The sequence below is a fragment of the Tympanuchus pallidicinctus genome, unplaced genomic scaffold (genome assembly GCF_026119805.1).
Source record: "Tympanuchus pallidicinctus isolate F22 unplaced genomic scaffold, pur_lepc_1.0 scaffold7, whole genome shotgun sequence".
NCBI classification, from domain to species: Eukaryota; Metazoa; Chordata; class Aves; order Galliformes; family Phasianidae; genus Tympanuchus; species Tympanuchus pallidicinctus.
Window position 1 is genome coordinate 1,951,795 of NW_026294791.1, and position 17,857 is coordinate 1,969,651.

The 17,857-nt window shown below is 50.6% G+C and overlaps 1 protein-coding gene across 5 annotated transcripts in view; it reads right to left on the minus strand.

The window, feature by feature from the left end:
• ROR1 (receptor tyrosine kinase like orphan receptor 1) overlaps positions 1–17,372 on the minus strand; it is a 146,449-nt gene extending 129,077 nt beyond the window's left edge. The window contains exons 1-2 of one of the 5 annotated variants that reach the window (XM_052666853.1): positions 15,092–17,372; positions 11,492–13,290 (exon numbers count right to left, since the gene is read on the minus strand). Coding sequence is in view for 1 of the 5 variants with exons in the window: in XM_052666851.1 (XP_052522811.1) it covers positions 3,970–4,081 (112 nt within the window). In the remaining 4 variants the exon portion in view is untranslated. Of the gene's footprint in view, positions 1–3,969; positions 4,276–11,491 lie in introns of those variants that run through there. The other 4 variants (XM_052666855.1, XM_052666854.1, XM_052666852.1 and 1 more) reach the window with 4 other exon arrangements.
• Between the last annotated feature and the right edge of the window lie 485 nt (positions 17,373–17,857).

The following is a 17,857-nucleotide window of genomic DNA, read 5'->3' on the forward strand; positions in this document are numbered from 1 at the left end:
TGCCTGCCATCAACTGATCCACGTATGACTGGAAGCAGAGTTTACATCATTTAAAGAAACACAGGAAGGTGGTGCTGTACCACGAGGCCTTATTAGCAGGCAGCCCTGCTTCCAGGTGCTTCCATGCTGGGCACTCACAACTGGGCTAATGAACATGAGGTTCTCCCTACCAATGGCATCCTCTCTTTTTCCTACATGTGGCCAGGAGGCTGAAGCACAAAGACAGGTTCCCTTCAGAGTGCCATCAGTCCAACGAGAGATGAAGCACCAGATGTGACGTTCAAAGGGCTCTTGCAGAACGTCTCACTCGCTGCATCACCCATCAGCTCCCCTTATCACACTGCCTCTGAACCCCCTGAGCTGACCCACGCCTTATGCCCTCTGATGAGGTTTTGGAAGTGGTCACTTCCCTAAGTTAGGAGAATTCCAAGGTCCTCCTGAGCTCTGAGATTAAAGCCATGCAGATAACAGAACCCTGTGGGCAGCACACCATCCTGCACGCTGACCCTGACAGCCCAGCAGCCCAAGGAGGACGGTGCCTTCTCCCCCAGACAAAGGCACAGGAGTCGTCCTTCCAGAGCAACTCATGCTGTGAATCTGGAAGCACGTATTCTCCCAAAGATCATCTCAAGCTCCAAGTGTAAGAAAAGCACATCCTCAGCTATTTCCAGTCTCTGGAGGGAATGTGTGACGAGGTTATAAAGTTGTTGAACATTTTCCCTCGCTTATCTCCGATCTTTCATTTCCCATGGCTGCTGCCGTGCTCCTCCACGCTGTCCCCTCCCAGCCCAGCAAGCGGATGCGCAGAGTGCTGGGATGGAGCAGCACAGCCCACAGCCCCACAGGAGAGCGGCACGGGGGCACAGGAAGGACTGGGAAGGATCAGTTTCCCCAGATGACCCGACCGGCTTGAAAAAAAACCTTTTAATAAAACGCAGGCCTCCACCATGGCCTCCACTAACTGTTGTCTTGAGATCTCATCCCCTTACGAAACTGCACCGCTGAGCACTGGGGTGGCTACATCCTACTGTGAAGGTGGTACCAAAGCCTTGCTGCAGAGTGAAAGCACGTCCTTGTACAACACTGTAACACCCACACCAAGTCCCCAGCAACTCGGACTCCTCAGGACGGCGCTCTGCCCTTGTGCGCAGCGCCTTGCTTTAATATTTCATTTATTTCTTGCTGTTGTTAACCTTCCCTGGCACTGAGGTCAGACATCTCCTGCCTTTGGCTGAGCACCATCTCCAGTCTGTGAGACAATCACAATGTGGAGAGCAGCTGCATTTACTTACGGGCTTTTTCTCCACTCCGGGGCACTTTTCTGAGCCTCAAAAGATCACTGCATTTCCCCACGTGTTTCCAAGAAGCAGCATCCAGTGTCACACCTCAGGGAAGCTTTTCTCTCCCTCCATTCTTTTCCTAGATTTAGGTATTTGTACTTAACATCCACACTCAAGCTTTCAGATGTTTCCCAACCCTGATCTAATTTGCAGCTTTCAAGTTCCTGTGCATACACAATCAGCATGGCAGCTCCAGCAGATCTTAATTACAGAAACAAACAACCCGAAGATCACCTGTTGATACCACAAGGAACTTCCATCCAGAACTACAATCAAGGTCAATGAAACAATCTTCTCTCATCCTTTCATAGGCAAGTCAAGGAAGTCAACAGTTCAACTCTTTGAAAGGGCAGATAATAGCAGGACGAGGGGAAATGGTTTTAAGTTGAAGGAGGAAAGATTTAGGTTGGATGTCAGGGGGAAGTTCTTTACTATGAGAGATGCTGGAACAGCTGCCCAGAGAGGCTGTGATGCCCCGTCCATCCCTGGAGGTGTTGGATGATCCCTGCAGGTTGGATGGGGCCCTGGGCAGCCTGGGCTGCTGTGAAATGTGGAGGTTGGTGGCCCTGCGTGTGGAGGGGGGTTGGAGATTCATCATCCTTGAGGTCCCTTCCAACCCGGGCCGTTCTGTGAACAGCACAGTGCATCACCTAAAGCATCACCCAGTATCTGCAGTTTTACTGCAAGCTCCTAAAGCGTTTTAATGCTCCTCAGGCTTCTTCTGCTGCAAGTCATCACAAAGGTACCACACAAAGGTACCATACTGAACAATAACAAAGCTGGAGAGGTAATATCTACAGTCATTTCAGATGCTGCAGAGAATAAAAACACGTCCAAGATAGAGAGTTGCCATTCCTTACATCCACGGAAATGGTGTGGTTTTAATCAGAATGCTGTTGGGCCGAGCTGCGAGCACCCTTGGGAAGAACATGCATTACAGACAGCACCAACACACAAAGAAAAATGTGCTTTTTGTTTTGTTGTGCTCTCTGCAAGGGAAGGTCACGGACAAAAAAGGGAAGCAGGAAAACTAGGGGGAAAAAAATGACGAGCTTTTGGAAAGCAACACAGCAGAATAGTTTTGGTCTGAGATTTGACAATCTGAGCTCAGTCTCACAGAATCCCCTCAGCTGAGCTGTGACAATGGCTGCTCAGCATCCTGCCCACAGCACGGCCGCATCCCGCTGCTCCGGCACGCAGGGGCACTCTGTGCACATCTGCAGATGTGTGCTGGCTGAGGGCACCCAAGCAGGGACCCCAGATGGGAGCAGCACTGTGCAGGTGTTGGGACCGTGCAAAGCACCACAGGGCTCTCAGTCAGCCCCACAGCTCCGGGAAGCAGCGCCAGCATCCACCTCCTGCAGCACTGGGTGCTGGGTGACGTCTGGAGGACAGCAGGCTGCTGCCACAGATGGCCTTATTTGACACAGCCAGAAAAAGTGATGTCTGTAACTCATTGAGCTGGTTTCTTGCTTTGTTTTTAAAGGTGAGGGTGAAGGTCAGGGTGAGGGTGAAGGGTAAGGCCTGAAGGGCTCTGGCTGGCAGGTTTCCTGGGGCAGGTTTCCATCTATCCCCCGGACCCTACAATTACCTTAAAGAAACTTTAAGGTAACTTTAAGGAAACTTTAAGGGGAGGGCGGGAGAGGGAAACCATGTAGGGCTGTAACATGGCCACATGGACATGTGTCCATCACAACATATAATCCCTTGATCCTCCCATGAGTCGATATTGTAATTTTTTGCCAAAGACGTCACTTACGAAATACTTCAGTGTGGAAAATAATTGTATGCTAATGACTGTCTTAGTAATCATGAATTTCCATCGGCACATTAAAGTGAAGTTACTTTGAAAGATCTTTCCCAGTAGTGAATGGTTGTGGGGTTTCCTTTCCCTCCAGGCTCCAGGAGCCCGTAAGACTCCATAGCACAACACAAACGTTCCGAACTTACACTGAAGCAGTAAGAGCGGAAAAAAGCCCCCCGCTCGCTATAGGCACCGCCGGAGCCGCACCGCCTGCACAAACAGCCCTGTCTCTTCCACCGGCTCTCACTTAAACGCGCTCGGCATTCCTCGGAGACGCCGGAAAGCCGCATTTGACGTTTCCATCCCGCCGAGCTGCGCCGGAGCGCTCCGAGCCCCAACGCTCGGCCCAGCACCGCGCAGCTCCTCCAGCCCCGAGCAGCCCCGCACTTCAGCCCCGCACAGCCCGACCTCTCCTCTCCGTTCTCTCCCCAGCGCCGCTCCGCCCAGCACAGCGCGCAGCCCCATAGGTCTGAAATCCCCCCTCGGTAAAGCAGAGGGACGAGGAACGCGCCCTCAAAGCAAAGCGGCTGGGCGTTCCGCGAGGCCGCTCTTTCAAACAAACACGCTGACGAAGTTCACGGCACGGCGAAGCATCGCCCCACAGAAGCTCCCCGCGGTGCCGCGCTCTGCGCCCCGGAGCCCGGCGGAGTTTCGGAGCAGCCCGGAGCTCATCGCCCCGCGCTCGGTCAGCGCAGCGCATCGCAGCGCATCGCAATACAGCGCAGCGCATCGCAATGCATCGCAATACAGCGCAGCGCAGCCCTCGCTCCCCGGCGCCCCGTCCGCGCTCAGCGCAGCCCGCTCCCCTGGCGGCCGCCCTCTTACCTGGCGTGGTGTCCGCCGGCTCGGCCCGGCTCCCCGCACGCAGCAGCAGCAGCAGCAGCGGGAGCAGCAGGAGCCTCCCGTCCCCGCCGCCCGGCCGGGGCGGCTGCCGCATTCCTGAGCCGACGCCGCGTTACTCCGACATCCACCGCGCAGCGTCCCGGCCCGGCCCGCGCAGCGCCGCGGGGCCGCCTCTCCTCTCCTCTTCTCTCCTCGCTCCTCCGTCCGTCCCGCGCCGCGCCCTCGGGGCTGCGCTCTGCCGGCGGGCGGGGAAGGCGGCGCGGGCGGCCGCCTCAGCCCTCACTTGTCACTTTCCGCCCGCTCCGCTCCGCGCGCAGCCCGGCCCAGCCCCGGCGAAGCCCCCGCGCGGCCCGGCCCTGCAGCGCCCCCTGCCGGTCGGCCCGCGCGCCGCCTCCCGCGCCCCGCGGCCCCGGGGAGGCGCTCGCTTCGCGCCGCCGGGCGCCATTTTGCCCCGCTCGGCCGTCGGGGCTCTGAGGGGAGCGGGTTTTTGGGAGGGCTGGAATCGCCCCTCTTCCATCGTCTCTGCCTCTGCCTCTGTCTCTGCCTGCCCTGTGCGCCAGAGCTTCCCAGAGCGTACCCTGCTGAGCTCTTTGGCTGCACCGCTTTACTTTTAAGATCATTTCCATTGAAATGAGGCGAAGAAACCACGAGCTCGCGGTCCAGGGAAGTGATCTCTCAGCTGCCCTTCACACACAACGTTGAGAGGTTTCTAATTTTCCCCTCGGAGAGTTTAAAACTCGCTGTGCATCCCTTCTTCCTGTCAGTCAGGAGCTCAGAAACCCACCTGGCACCTGAGGAACTCTTTTCACCCCTCCGTGCCACAGTGAAACCAACATTTTACACACTCCTTGTCTGCAAGGTCCGCCTCCTCTGCCGCCCCGAGCGCCGCTGCCGTCCGTTGTGCCACGGCTGTGGGCAGAGGGGCGCTGCCAGCGAACCACCAGTGACAGCTGCTCTCCGTTCAGAACGCTCACGTACCCAGGACTCTTAGGTTAGGATTTTGGAAGTCAGAATCTGTTCAACAAGAAGTTAATAAGCAGGATGGGAACAAAGAGAGGATTGTAAGAATTTTCTCCTTGTTTCCTGCTGAATCAGGTTTGCTTTGTGCCATATGAATCTCGTGTTTCTCCTCAGACACTAACAGAGCCCCAGGAGGACCAAACCCAGGTAAGCGCCTGGCTGTGTGTTAGGAAGGAGATGGAGGCCTCTCAATTGGCTTCTGACACAAAGAACCAGGAGCTGAGATGGTTCAAGAGCTAAGCTGACAGTCACCTCCTTAAAGCAGAGAAGTTTATCCCTGTTTAGGACCTCGCCCCACCTTTCTGGGTGGTTCTTTAGAACTTTAGCGCTTATCCTTGCTCCTTAAAGGACAGGGAACAGAGTGTGCCACAGGTGAGGGCCAGGTCCAGTGATGATGGTCGAGTCAGACAGGTCTGTGGTGGGAAGAGAGGTTTGAGGTCAAGCAGGGAATTCTCTCCAGAAACCAGCAGGGCCCACAGCCAGTCATAGCTGAGGTAACCTTACAGACAAGTATTCTGCGAATAGCACAGATAGGGGCTGGGCGCAGACAGAATCCCTAAGCAGTGGGGTGTGGGGCAGGCCCCAGGTAAGCCCAGGCAGGGCCATCAAGACCCATAAGAGCCCTTAGGGCCCCAACACTCACCATGTAGTTACAGAGGAAATGTCAGTGAGAAGGTCAGGCTGTACAGCTGGGATAGGATTTCTGCAACACCATCCTGGGCTCACTCGCCGTGGCCCTCTAGGGTGAAGTTTCAAGTTATTTCTGAGCTGATCTAACTAACAGCAAGTTGACCACAATAAACAAATCTCTGCTTTCCATATGCTCATCGCAGCAAGTCCACTCAGCCACCGATCACGTGGAAAACATCCTCTGATGGGACAAAAGAGAGCAGTGTTCCTCCAGCTCAGCCTCGTGGGCCAGTCCCCACAGCTGCTGGGGATGCGTGGACCCAGGGATAACCTATGGCCAGAGCCTAGGGACACCACAGAAGTCCATGGCAGATCAGGAGACTGCACATAGATTCCCCACGTCTTTGGTTTGCTTCTAGATGTTAGATACAGGCACTGTGAAAGGATAAATCGTTTGTAATTAAAAAACAAACCACTTATTTTTAGCTACAAATCTACCAAAGTGCATGCAATTAGCGAATATAAATCACTTCCTGGCTTGAAGACTGTTCAGCACAGCACATAAATGAAAGTTAAAACATACGTTTGGGGAATACATACTACATCTGCTCTTAATCTGCAGCATTTTGAAATCAATACAAATATTCTCCCTACTTTTCCTTGAACATGCTGCACTCTGTCATACCGCAGTGGAAGAACTAAAAATACATTAAACAAAGGAACCAGAGCGGACACAGCCCTGAACACCCCAAAAAGAATAATGCAGAGTATTTGTAAGGGTCTGATGGCAAGAAGTGGGCAAGGTAATGACACGCTGTGAGGTGGGTGGACAAATTAGAGGCAGTTTCTCCTACGTGGTTTGCAGGATGCTGCAGAGATGCGATGCACAGATAGAGGCTCAGGAGGTGGCTCTGGGGAGAGGAGCCCGCTGCCTGATGCATGGCTGTGTGTTTTAAAACAAGGAGAGGCTTGTAGTCAGCATCACTGAGGAATCGGTTCCTGCAGGGAGAGTGTATTACACACTAAACCTTCTTATTCTTTTTTTTTTTTTCTTAATGAAAAGATATCTAAGGAGCTGGCTGTCTGGGAATGATTTGTAAGTACAATAAACTTAACAAGAGGATGATAAGCAAAATATTCTAAGAGAAGTGTCAGAAGTACAGCAAGCTAAGAGAGAGAATCGACAGTGTGTGTTCCGAAGTATTGTGTCTTGTTCTTGTTTTCCTTTCCATCTCTCATACTCCCATTAATCTATTCCAGATCTTTCTCATTTCAACCACCGAGGCCATAACAATCATCCTCTGCCCACTTGAAATGCAACTAGAATCAGAGCCCAGTGAGGCTTCTAGAGAGGAAGCTGAAGACAAGGCCAGGCTCTGCACAGATTCCTAAAATCCACGCACACATGGAAAGTCCCCATTTAAATGTGAGTTCACCACTGATCTTTAAATGGTGTAGGAAACAGCAATGGGAGGTACTTACAGAGTACTGGAGACGAGCAAATCTCTGTGCTTACGCTGACAATTCTTGAGGGTGGGAATCGTGTCAGACAGCAGTGCTGACGTTGTCTCAGTGAGCACATCCTGCATTTCCCAGCTGAGCTTTCTGTAGCGAGTGCAGTCCAAATAATGATATATTTCAGTGTGTCTGTAGGAGGGGGGAAGCACAGCCCCTCCGGGGCCTCCCTTCGTTTGGGGACCAATAAAGCCAAGGAGTAGGTAGGTGTGCTGGTGCCAGTGTGCACAGCTCTGCTTTCTTCTCAAGCTGAAATGTCTTTGCCTGAAGAGGAAAGCAAAGGACTGGGGAGCCATGGGTGGCAGTGGGAGAGAGCACTGCTGGGCTCAGAGGACAGGCTGCATCCCTGCGGAGTGGCAGCAGGGAGGACCGGGAGGCCGAGCTCTTGTTCAGATAATCTAGCTTGGGCTGTGATCTGGGAGCACTTTGAAAATTGGCAGCAGGCAATGGAAAAGATAAAGGCAAAAGCCTTGAAACAGACCACAATTCTTTGCCTTTCATATGTGTACTACGTTGGAATTTTATATATATAGCAGAAGGACTCTGTTCTTTATATTCTTGAGTTACATAGCTCCGAAACATGTAATGTTACCCTTCTGGAAGAACAAGGGTGATAGAATGGGACACAAACACCAGTGACTTCTTAATAACACATGCAAACATGGGGTTGCTTATTATGCATTATTTATGCTGTTATTATTTTCATGACTGCATGCTGACACCCGGCGTTTCATCAGATTCAGTGTCCCTTCCAAAGCATTAATTCAACTACCAGACGAGGTGCAGAGCAGGACAGGCAACAGGAGCAGCATGCAGCAGAGATGCTTCCAAGTCCCACAGCTGCTGATTTACACTGCAATTGCTGAGCTTTGTAGGGATCTTTCAGTAGGAAAGCACTGCAATTGTTTCAGCTCTGATTTCCTCATTACCCCAAGAAGTGAGTCTCCAAAAGAAGGTAATGGATCGAGTTTAGTTTGGGTATGACCACGTTACACTTGTGCAAAATACGTCAGGTGAAGGCCCTTACTGTCAAAGGGCCCACGATTTCTCTTACAGCTTGTTTGCTTTTTGCAAGAGGAATCACTTGACCTCGTCCTCAACAACTGAATTCAGGAAGGAGGCCATTAAAGCAACAGTTTGGAAAACGGAACCACCCTCACACTCAGCTGCCTCCAACCACGACTTCACACCACATCAGACAACCTCACGGGCAGCCCCACGTGCAGTGAGCAGCACTGCCAGGAAAGGGCCACGGCATCCGGACTGCGCCTCCCAATTCTGCACATAAATTAATGGGGAAGTGGTCCCCCAGTCATCACCATAAGCAAGGCAGATTTCACCACCTTCCTAAACAATGTCATCTTTGTTGCCAGGCCTGCAAAGCAGTAAAATACTCCAGTCATTAGGGGGAGAAGAATGTCACAAATTTTGCAAGAGAAGAACAGATTCCAGAATTCGTGGTTTGACAGGTTAATAAGTAGGCCTGCACATTTGCCTTTACAATTTATTTACTTGTAAGCCTGCACTGGGATTTTGTTAGGGATTTGGCATCTTAAACAGGTTTTTATTCCAACAGCGTTTCAATTCACCTTTAAGGCTTTCAATTAAGACAAAATCAGTAAAGATCCATTGGTGGAATTTGCATGGAAGTTGGCTGGGGTTGCCAGGAGCGTGACAGGGGTATCGGCTTTATAGACTTGTACTGCACTATCTAACATCTCGTATTTTCCACTCATTTTGCATGTAAAACTTTTATTGATATCAGCCTGAGCAGAACAGGCCACTAAAACGGGGACCGTGCCCGTAGGACACGAGATGATGTCAGGTACCCTGGTTAGTTACGACGGTTTGGCCGCACTAAATCTCCATGTTGAATGTTTGGTTTAGTTCCCCCATAAACTTTGCCTGCTGGATTTATATATTTTGGCTCCTTTTATTTTGACTCTAGTGGCTTCGTTTGCAACGGGCTTAAATGACTGCAGTCCCACTCACACAGCAACAAATCCGCAGCGCAGTGGGCATTTCTCACTGTGTAAATAAAGGGCCTCATCTGGCGAGGTGCTGGATGGACAAACTTGCTCGGGTTTCCAGGAGATCTGAGAGCACCTCCAGAGAGAAATCCCAGCCCTCACATGGCCACATAGCCGTGGTCATTTTCTACAGCCCTGTGTCAGGATCAGAACGCACAGCACACGGCCTGATCTTTTCCTTTGATCACAAACACTGAAATATTTATTTTCCTGACTGACCGCAGCACCCTTCCATCTGAACGATGATGATGTGGCAGTTCTTCTCCTCTGTGAAACTCAGCGTTCACTCACGTGGGTGTGTTTTCTGAAATAAAGCAGTGTTTCAGTAATGGCTTCAGTGGGATATTTTAATTCTTTTCCTCTACTTAGAGGGTTTTTTCTAATCCGTTTCGATTCCAGCGAAAACGTCTCTGATCTGATAAAGGAGATGAAGTCACTGCATAGGCTTACTATTTTATTTCCATAAAGGTTTGAAAGTTTTGTTCCCTGCAGTGTTTTGGAGCCCAGGAGCATTCATCTGTTTTGTAAAAGGAAAGTTCCATGGAGCAACATTTGGTCACCGTTGTCTGAATTTCATTATTCAGTTCTCCAGACTAGCAGAGGGGAAAAGTGCAAGTTAGCTGGGTCACAGTCTGAAATGTGAGAGCAGTCAACTTTTTCTGAAGTTTATGGGAATGAAAGGAAATTTAATACTGTTCAAAAGAGAGATTTAAAGTTGCATCATGTGAAAACAATTGGAGAAGTTTAATCCTGAGGTCTTGGGTTATTTAGTAACTTACATGACCATTCGTCAGCCTGCAAAGGATGAAGTTGGCTTTGCCTCTGTTAACAGTTGGCCCCTGTTCTGGAGTGGCACTGCGATGCCAAAGGAGCAAATACAAGAAACGTTGGTTTTACAGACCACGATTAACTCTGTTCTTCTTTGTGCTTTTCAGCTCAAACCCTTCCTGCTCGTCTCCCCCGGGCTGCCAGCACCGATCTCCCAGCACTCTCAGCAACTCGTGCTGACAAGCTCTTTGTGTACAAGGGACTGCAGAGCTCCACAGTTTCTTAGTTTGAAAACGCTGAATACGTACCCAATATTTGACCTTTACCTCTCAAACTGCTTCAGGGCTCATTCGTTTCTTTGTACGTGGAATAAAAACAATGGGACTCTGGGAAGTAACTCAATACTTTGTGTTTTGTTATATTTCTTGAGTATTACTTATGCTAAAAGACGTCCATTAAAACATGCTTTACATTTGTATTAGTTTCTACGTGTTATACAGAACTAAAAATCCACGGGGCTTTATATCTATAAGAATTAGAGATGTTTTCCAGATAACTCTACCACAATCCCTACCCTTTGCAAATCTCTTACTGCTGAGAAAATGCTCTCAAAAGGTGCTTCCTCCCCAGCATCCTGTCTGTCTCCTACCACTGCCAGTCACCTCCTCTCTGGTTTCAGCATCCCACCACTGCCTTTGGTGACCGCTCAAGGTCTCTCGTGACCTGGATTTAAAATCATGCCAAACTTTATTAATGGGGAAAAAAATGAAGGGCGTCAAAATAAAGAAAGCTTGTTCTTGAAAACTTGTTTCTTACGTTTTTACATGCTGCTCTGTAGTATTTAATCCCACAACAAGATTAACTTTTAAGATCTCTGGGGTTTGCGTTGGTCTCGCTGCTCTGTGCAGCAGGCAGGAGTGCTGGAGCTCAGGGAACGAGACCTGGGACATAGCACAGAGAAACCCCCTTGCTTCTCCTTCTGGACTAAACATTCCTGGTCGCCCAGCAGTGCCTGGCTGTCCCCATGCAGAGTTTTTGTCTGTGTTCTGAGCGGGGTGAGTGCCGAGCTGCCGCTGTGGGGATGCTGCACACCCGCAGGGCGCAGGGCTGCCATACAACCCGACGAGACGTGGCTTAGCGCATGCTGCTTGGGCTAGCAGTGCCTGATGAGCTCTTCCCTTTTGATTCTCAGAGGTTTTCATTTAGAAGTTGCTTACGCTAGTTGTAAAAATTTGGCTTTGCATATATTTTTTCCAGGCAGTGCTTCATTACTTCAGCTCCTTGCAGCATGTCCATACAGACAATCAGTGAAGTGCAGCGCTGAGGCATTCCCATATGCTATTGCTGCTACAAACACTGCAGTTGCTATGGAAGGTATTCTTTGCTTCAAGTTATCCATACGTATTACAACATCTTTTAACAGGACAAACCCACACTGCTCGGGTTGTATGGCCCAAACTCCTGGTGGGAGCTGCTGCTGGGCTCTGCTTCTGTGGGCACTATGGAGGATGTTATAAAACCAGCTGTGTCTGCAAGCTTACCTGATCGTACAGCAACTCCTCAATCACATGAGCTGGAGCCATACAAAGGGAATTTCAGTTGATGCTGAAAACACAGGCAAATGGAGAGGTGAAGATGGTGAAGGGAGATACTGATCTTGAAGTCTGTGCTCCTGTACCACAAAAGAGAAAAACCCAGAAGGGAAAAACGAGAAGGGAAAAAATATCATGCATGGAGATGATGGAACGTTGGGAAACTAAAGGAGAAGGAAAAAAAGAAGAAGTTGGATACAAAGGAGGGAAAAAAAGACAGATGGAAAGAAAGTCTAGAAGTTAAGGTGGACAAAAGATCCAGTGACACTGAGCTACAAAATCGCAGTGCACCACTGTGCAGGAATCAGTGCAGGTGGGAGGAATCTCCAGCACCTCCCTGCATCAGAAAAGCAACTCCTATGCAATACCCTGGAGTTATGTGCACTTCAGCATTGGCTCACCTGGCCAAGGCAGAAAAAATCAGTTGCCTGTTATTTATTCTGTTCCTTCTTTCTGCCACAGAAGGAGTTTAACAGCCACCCATCGGAGCAGTCAGCCACACTGTGGGCTTCCAGGCCAGTATGGAAAATTGAATAATGCAGCTCAGCTGCTTTTAATGAGACATTAACAACAATCAGTTCAAAGCAGAACACACAATAGCTGCTTAAAAATTGCCTTTGATTCCCTCTATGATAGAGAGCTTACCAGTACTTGAAACTGTGAATGCCCAGTTCCGTTCCTGCTGCTTTTTAATTTGCATGGATCCATTCCATCTCTTCTTGTTTCTTTTTTGGTTTTTTTTTCATTTGTTTGTGAAAACAGAAGAACAAAATCCTACATTGCCAGTGCTGACCTAAATGTTTTCAGCAGTGAATGCTTGAGGTGGTGCCAGAAGCTCTGCTGTCCCACCTGTTGCTGGGAGCTGGGCACTAATCAACAGCCCTGCCCACGTATTGCTTTGCAATACAGTAAACAGTAAACTGCTTCAATTTACAGTAAGCTTCTTCCATTCGAAGTAACAAGCACACAGATCAGAAATTTAATCTTGAAATTACAGAAAACTTTGCTTTAAGAGCGCTGCCCTGATTGCACAAGCCAGCCTGCCAAATTGTGCATGCCCTGCAGCTCTGGGCTCCCCCGCTCTACATCCCAGGACCAGCAGCGTGTTCCCTGCACCCACAGTTGGGCAGGAGCAGAGCACAGTTTGGGGCTGTCCTCAGGGCTCTCGTTACACGCAGACTTCAATATCACACACACAGCTAAAAGCTGGCAGCTCGTGTCTGGCATCACATTACTACCAACAGAGCAAGTTATGAACCCAACCCTAACCCTAACTCAAACCCAAGGCCGAGCTCACTCTAACTCAAACGCAAAGCCTAGTAAGTCTAACCCCTACCCTAACTCCCTCATGCACTGTGACATTCCCCAAACATCAACCCAGTGGCTCTGTCTGTGTTCTGCCACGTTTCTTTCTCTCTCATCCCTGAATTCAAGTCTTGAAACCATGTTTTTAAAGCTGCAAACAACACCAGTGATGCCCAGCAGTGTTGTGCTCCTGTAAGCTCCCCAATCCACACCCCACCTGCTCCATGCCCGCTGACCACATCCCTCAGTGCCACAGCCCCAGTGTCACCTAGAAGAGGTGCAGAGAGGTGGGGTGGCTGCCCAGGGCTTCAGGAGATCAGGCTGCAGAGCTCTGAGCAGCGAGGTGCAGGAGGTGACAGCCACGTGCTGCTCATTCAGGAGTTCAGCTCTTGATTTCAGGAAGCGTTTGGGGATCGCTGGTAACTGAGTTTTCAGTTTGAACACTGAAAAAGCAGAATTTCAAAAATAAGCTTGAATAGGTGGTTATAGCACAGGCTATGAATGCTGTCATCCCAGATTAGAAATCAGCCCTTAAGCTAAGCCCTGTGACTCTTCTACTCTCCATATAACCCAGAGCCTCTGTCTCCACGAAAGCAAGTTTAATCAGCAGGACGCTCAAAGCTGAGCGCTGACCTGCACAGGGAGCACTCGCCTCTGCAGTCTGTAGGAGCTCGTGTGCTCCTGGCTGAGCCCAGCAGGGCCAGGGGGGCCATTCAGCAACCTTACAAACTGATGTAACTTTCAGAGTAACACGTACTAATCAACTGCTTGAGCCTATGCTGCATATAACTGATGCTTTCACTTTGCCTTGTTTCTTTGTAAAAGGCAGTGCTTATGTTGAAAGGTATAGGAACCAGAAAAGACCATCATTTAAATATATATATACAATTTCTGTGCCACCCAAGCAGTCAGAATCTCACCATCAGTTCCTATTTCTTACAAAAGGAAAAATACCTCTGAGCTGCTGCTGAGCCAAATGAGAACCCCAGCACCGCTGAAAAATTGCGTTCTTTCATTCTGTGCCATAGGGTGTAAGAGCTGAGCATCTGACCTACTGCCGTCATAGAAAGTCTTCTTTGAGGCTGGCTCTAATTACAGAGCATTTTAACGCTTTTATCTTTGGGCTGCACTGGGACAGGGTGGATTTGTAGCCTCTGTCTCCTGTTTCATTCGGTTTTGCATAGTCAGGAGAAGACACAAACCCTTCTCTCTCTTTCCCCTTTCTCTTTCAGGACTAACGCACAGCATTAGCACAGCCACAACCAGACGTCAGCAGCGTGTTCTGCCCAGGGAGGGGACACCAGTGACTGCGCTCACATCTGTGCACAAAGCTGAGGACTGCGGCTCTCTGTGGGGATCCCACGTGGCCCCGAGCAGCAGGCAGAGCACTGTGCCTCATTTCAGCAGCAGCTGCCTCCAGCACTCCATCCCACACTGATCAGCTTCGTTCTGGCTCCGGCTGCACCTTGCTTGTGGCCCAACCCACAGCCCAAGCCTTGCTGTGCCGGGAACCGACGGAGCCTCCCTTAATGGGAGCAGTGGGGTCGGTTGTGGCTGTGGGAGGTGGATGGCACCACGAAGGGACGCCCACAGCCGGTAATTCCATGCCAGAAACAACACAAACGCTCTGCTTGTGAACTTCCTAAACTCCTCCGCTCCCCTCCAGCTTCCCCATTCTCCAAGGAGCAGTGCACAAACACAGAGTGGAATGGTACAGAGCTCTGCAGCTTCACTGGGACACAGCACTGCCTCTCTTTGCCCATTCATTCCCTCCAAAAAGCATCGTTTCTGACTTTTCTTTCCGCTGTAGGCGCAGGGAGGTTCACAGGAGTGACTCAAGGAGCCCTTTGCAGGGAGCTGCACACCAACACACAGCATGTCTGGCTGTCACCCTGCGCCACCAATCATTGCTCTGAAACTTGAACTCCTTCTGGTGTCCATACATCATCCACGCCCCTCACCTCCACGCAGCACCAGCTCCTGAGCCTTGCTGTTAACTCACCTTCCTCCTCCTCACCCACACAGCCCTGCTTCTTCCCAGCCCCAGCTCAGGTTTGCTGGCCCCAATCCTCCCAGATCCAATTCTTTTTGTTACAGGGGCAGCGAGGCACTGGCACAAGGTGCCCAGAGAGGTGGTGGGTTCACCGTTCACCAATCCCAGCAGAACAAACCATCATCCCAAGTGCTACAGTGACCCTGCCACCACTGCACCCGGCTTCTGGCTCCGAGGCTGAGACAAGAAACCTGAGATCTGGTGCTTCTTTCTACTCCTGGGAGGACTTCCACTCCTTGAATGTCTTGCTTTTTGCTTGAGATGTATTTTCGTTTCTGGGCGGTGGAGACTGCATGTAGAAATCAGATACTGCCTTATGTGAAGTTGGGATACAGATTAAAAAACACATACAACTGGTGAGACATCTGGATCTGATTGGGCTCCTTTGGGACAGCAGCCTACAGCGTGAGCCTGAAGAGAAGCAAAGAGAGCAGCGGTAATTTTTCATGCAAATACTCAGAAGCTCGGAGGGGCTGAGGCTCTGCAAACACCTCCATTGCCCAGTGAGAGCAGCATGGGCTGAGCACACTGCTCCGCTGCTGCAGGCAGCCGCAGCCTTGGAAGCAACGCACCGTAATGCAGCCCCAGGGCAAAAGTGAACTTCCAGAGAAAATGATGAATAACGAAACCTGGTAGCTTCAGGTGAGGGTCTCCCTTGGAGCTAAGTGAGTTGTCCTAGCAATTTACCTTCGTTTGCTGTGTGCTCACAATGAGCTTGCTGGCACTTGGGCCGAGCTGCGTGCTGCTCAGCGAGCCGGTGGGGCAACGTGCTGTGCTTTAGGGGAAGGAGCAACCGTACCCACGGCAAAGCTGTGAGAGCACAGGAAGCTTTGTGCCTGGCCCTGGAGATGTTACACACTGCCGAAGCCCCAAGGAATGGGCTTTCATTCACTTGCCCAGAACGTGGCTGTGTCGGGAGGAGCACACGTGGCACAGATAATACCGCTCCACTGCTCCCCCCAAATGGCACACCAGCCTCCTGTGTCAGCAGTGCACACAGCACCGGGTCACCCCAGTCTGTGCCACCAGGAGGATGTGACCCGGCTTCCAAGGGGCTCTGAGAGGTGAAGATGTCCACACAAAGTACAAATGCATTATCTGCAACTGCAGCTTGTTTTGAGAGTCACGCTGGACTGAAGCTCTACGATGCAAATGTAAATTCTCCTTTTGTCTCTCAGAGCATTTTATAATCACTGACTTACATTGTTTTCAAGTTATTAGCTGGCTGAGAGATCAAATATTTCCACACCATATTTGTCCCTCCAGAAGCTGTCAAGTAGATTTAGGCTTTGAGTGCTCAGAAGCCAGGCAATTCCTGGATTAATTTGGGCACTGGCAAACCCATTCCTTTAGCAACAAGTCCCAGCAGTGTCTGCACTAATGATTCCTGACGTGGAGTGGAAGCAGCATCCTTCATTAAAGACCCAGTGCTTCATTCACACAATGACAAACCTCCACTGCAGATTAAAAGGGAAGAGCACAGGGCAGCTGCAGACATGGGACATTTTTAACACAGCCCAGCTCTCAGGGAAGAAAGACATCTATCACAAGAGTGAAATCAGTATTTGCCAGTACACATGTTAGAAAATAGCTCAAAAGGAGGTTTCCCAGCAGCAATTTGCTTGAACAGAAAAAGGGGCAGACAAGCCCCAAGTGCGCTGCACCAGGGGAAGGCAAAGGAGCAGAGATGTGACAGCAGAGTGAAACACAGCAGGTTTCAGTTCTGTGTCACCTGTGCTCCTCTGCCATCCTGGCGGGCCTGGCCTGAAGTGACCCAGGAGGCACTCCAGGGGGTTACATGTGGCCAGAGCCACCCAGAGAAGGCTCAAGGCAGTGACTGCCAAACGAAAGGCATTTCCTCTCCAGACCCAGCCAGGCATCCTTTCTGACTGAGGGGATCAAAGTCCCCAAAAGCACCATGCTCACACCTTGGACTCAGCCTGGATTGCACAGGCCCCCCTCTGACACCTTTCTGTGCATGAGGGTTTAAGCAATGAGCATGGGCTGGACCACACTGAACTTCCCTTTCACACACAAATCAGGTCCAATCCAGTGTTTTTTCCTTTTCTTCTCTGAATGCAAAAGCCACAGCATTTCTTTCCTTGTGCTTCATTAAGTGACAGGCATTCCCACCAGCACACAGCTGCTGAGGACCAGAGCTCCAGCAGCAGGGCTCAGGCACACCATGAGCAGCAGCAAGGCTGGGGAGGCTTAGGTTTTAACTTGTCCTGACTCAAAACAGATGGCTCCCCCATCCGCAGAGGCCAGGCTGGATGGGGCCCTGGGCAAGCCTCTGGGCCCCATGGCAGAGGTTGGAACTGGGTGGGCTTTAAGGTCCCTTCCAACCCAAACTAGTCTGTGATTCCATGAAAACAGCTCTGCCAGCAAAGCTGCCAGCATGGATTTAGCAGAAGGTCTGTTTGTCAGAAGAGACACCTCACCTCTGTACAGAAGACGAGATAAAGAGCTTTTTGTCAGCACATCTGCATCAACTTCAGAAGTTTTGCTGGCAGCGTTTGTGCAGAGGGCAAAGGTGGGATGCTTCACATTCCTGGAAAACAGAGCCATTCCCTCAGGCCTGCCCAGGGACCCAGCCTGAATTTCAGCTGTGTGGGCAGCGTTCCCTGCACCATGCAGTCCAGCCAGGGCTTGGGTGACAAAGGCACACAAAGCAAAAGAGGGAAAACCCCCTAACATCACTCCCACCGATGCAACTAATTCTATCAACACCATTTAACAGCCTAAAGAAAGGGGAGATTGAGCTGGGTTTACCTGCTCAAGCCCCTGTGCTGGAGGACATTACGTTGGTGGCTGAGGGCAACACAAGCACACCTCAATCCTCCCCAGCACGATGGCAGCAGGCCAGGATGGGAGCAGGACCCAGCTCAGCATGGAGAGGACAGCCCCAGCACGAGGGCAGGGAGCTGCACTGACACTCAGCAGCTACAGCTGTTTCC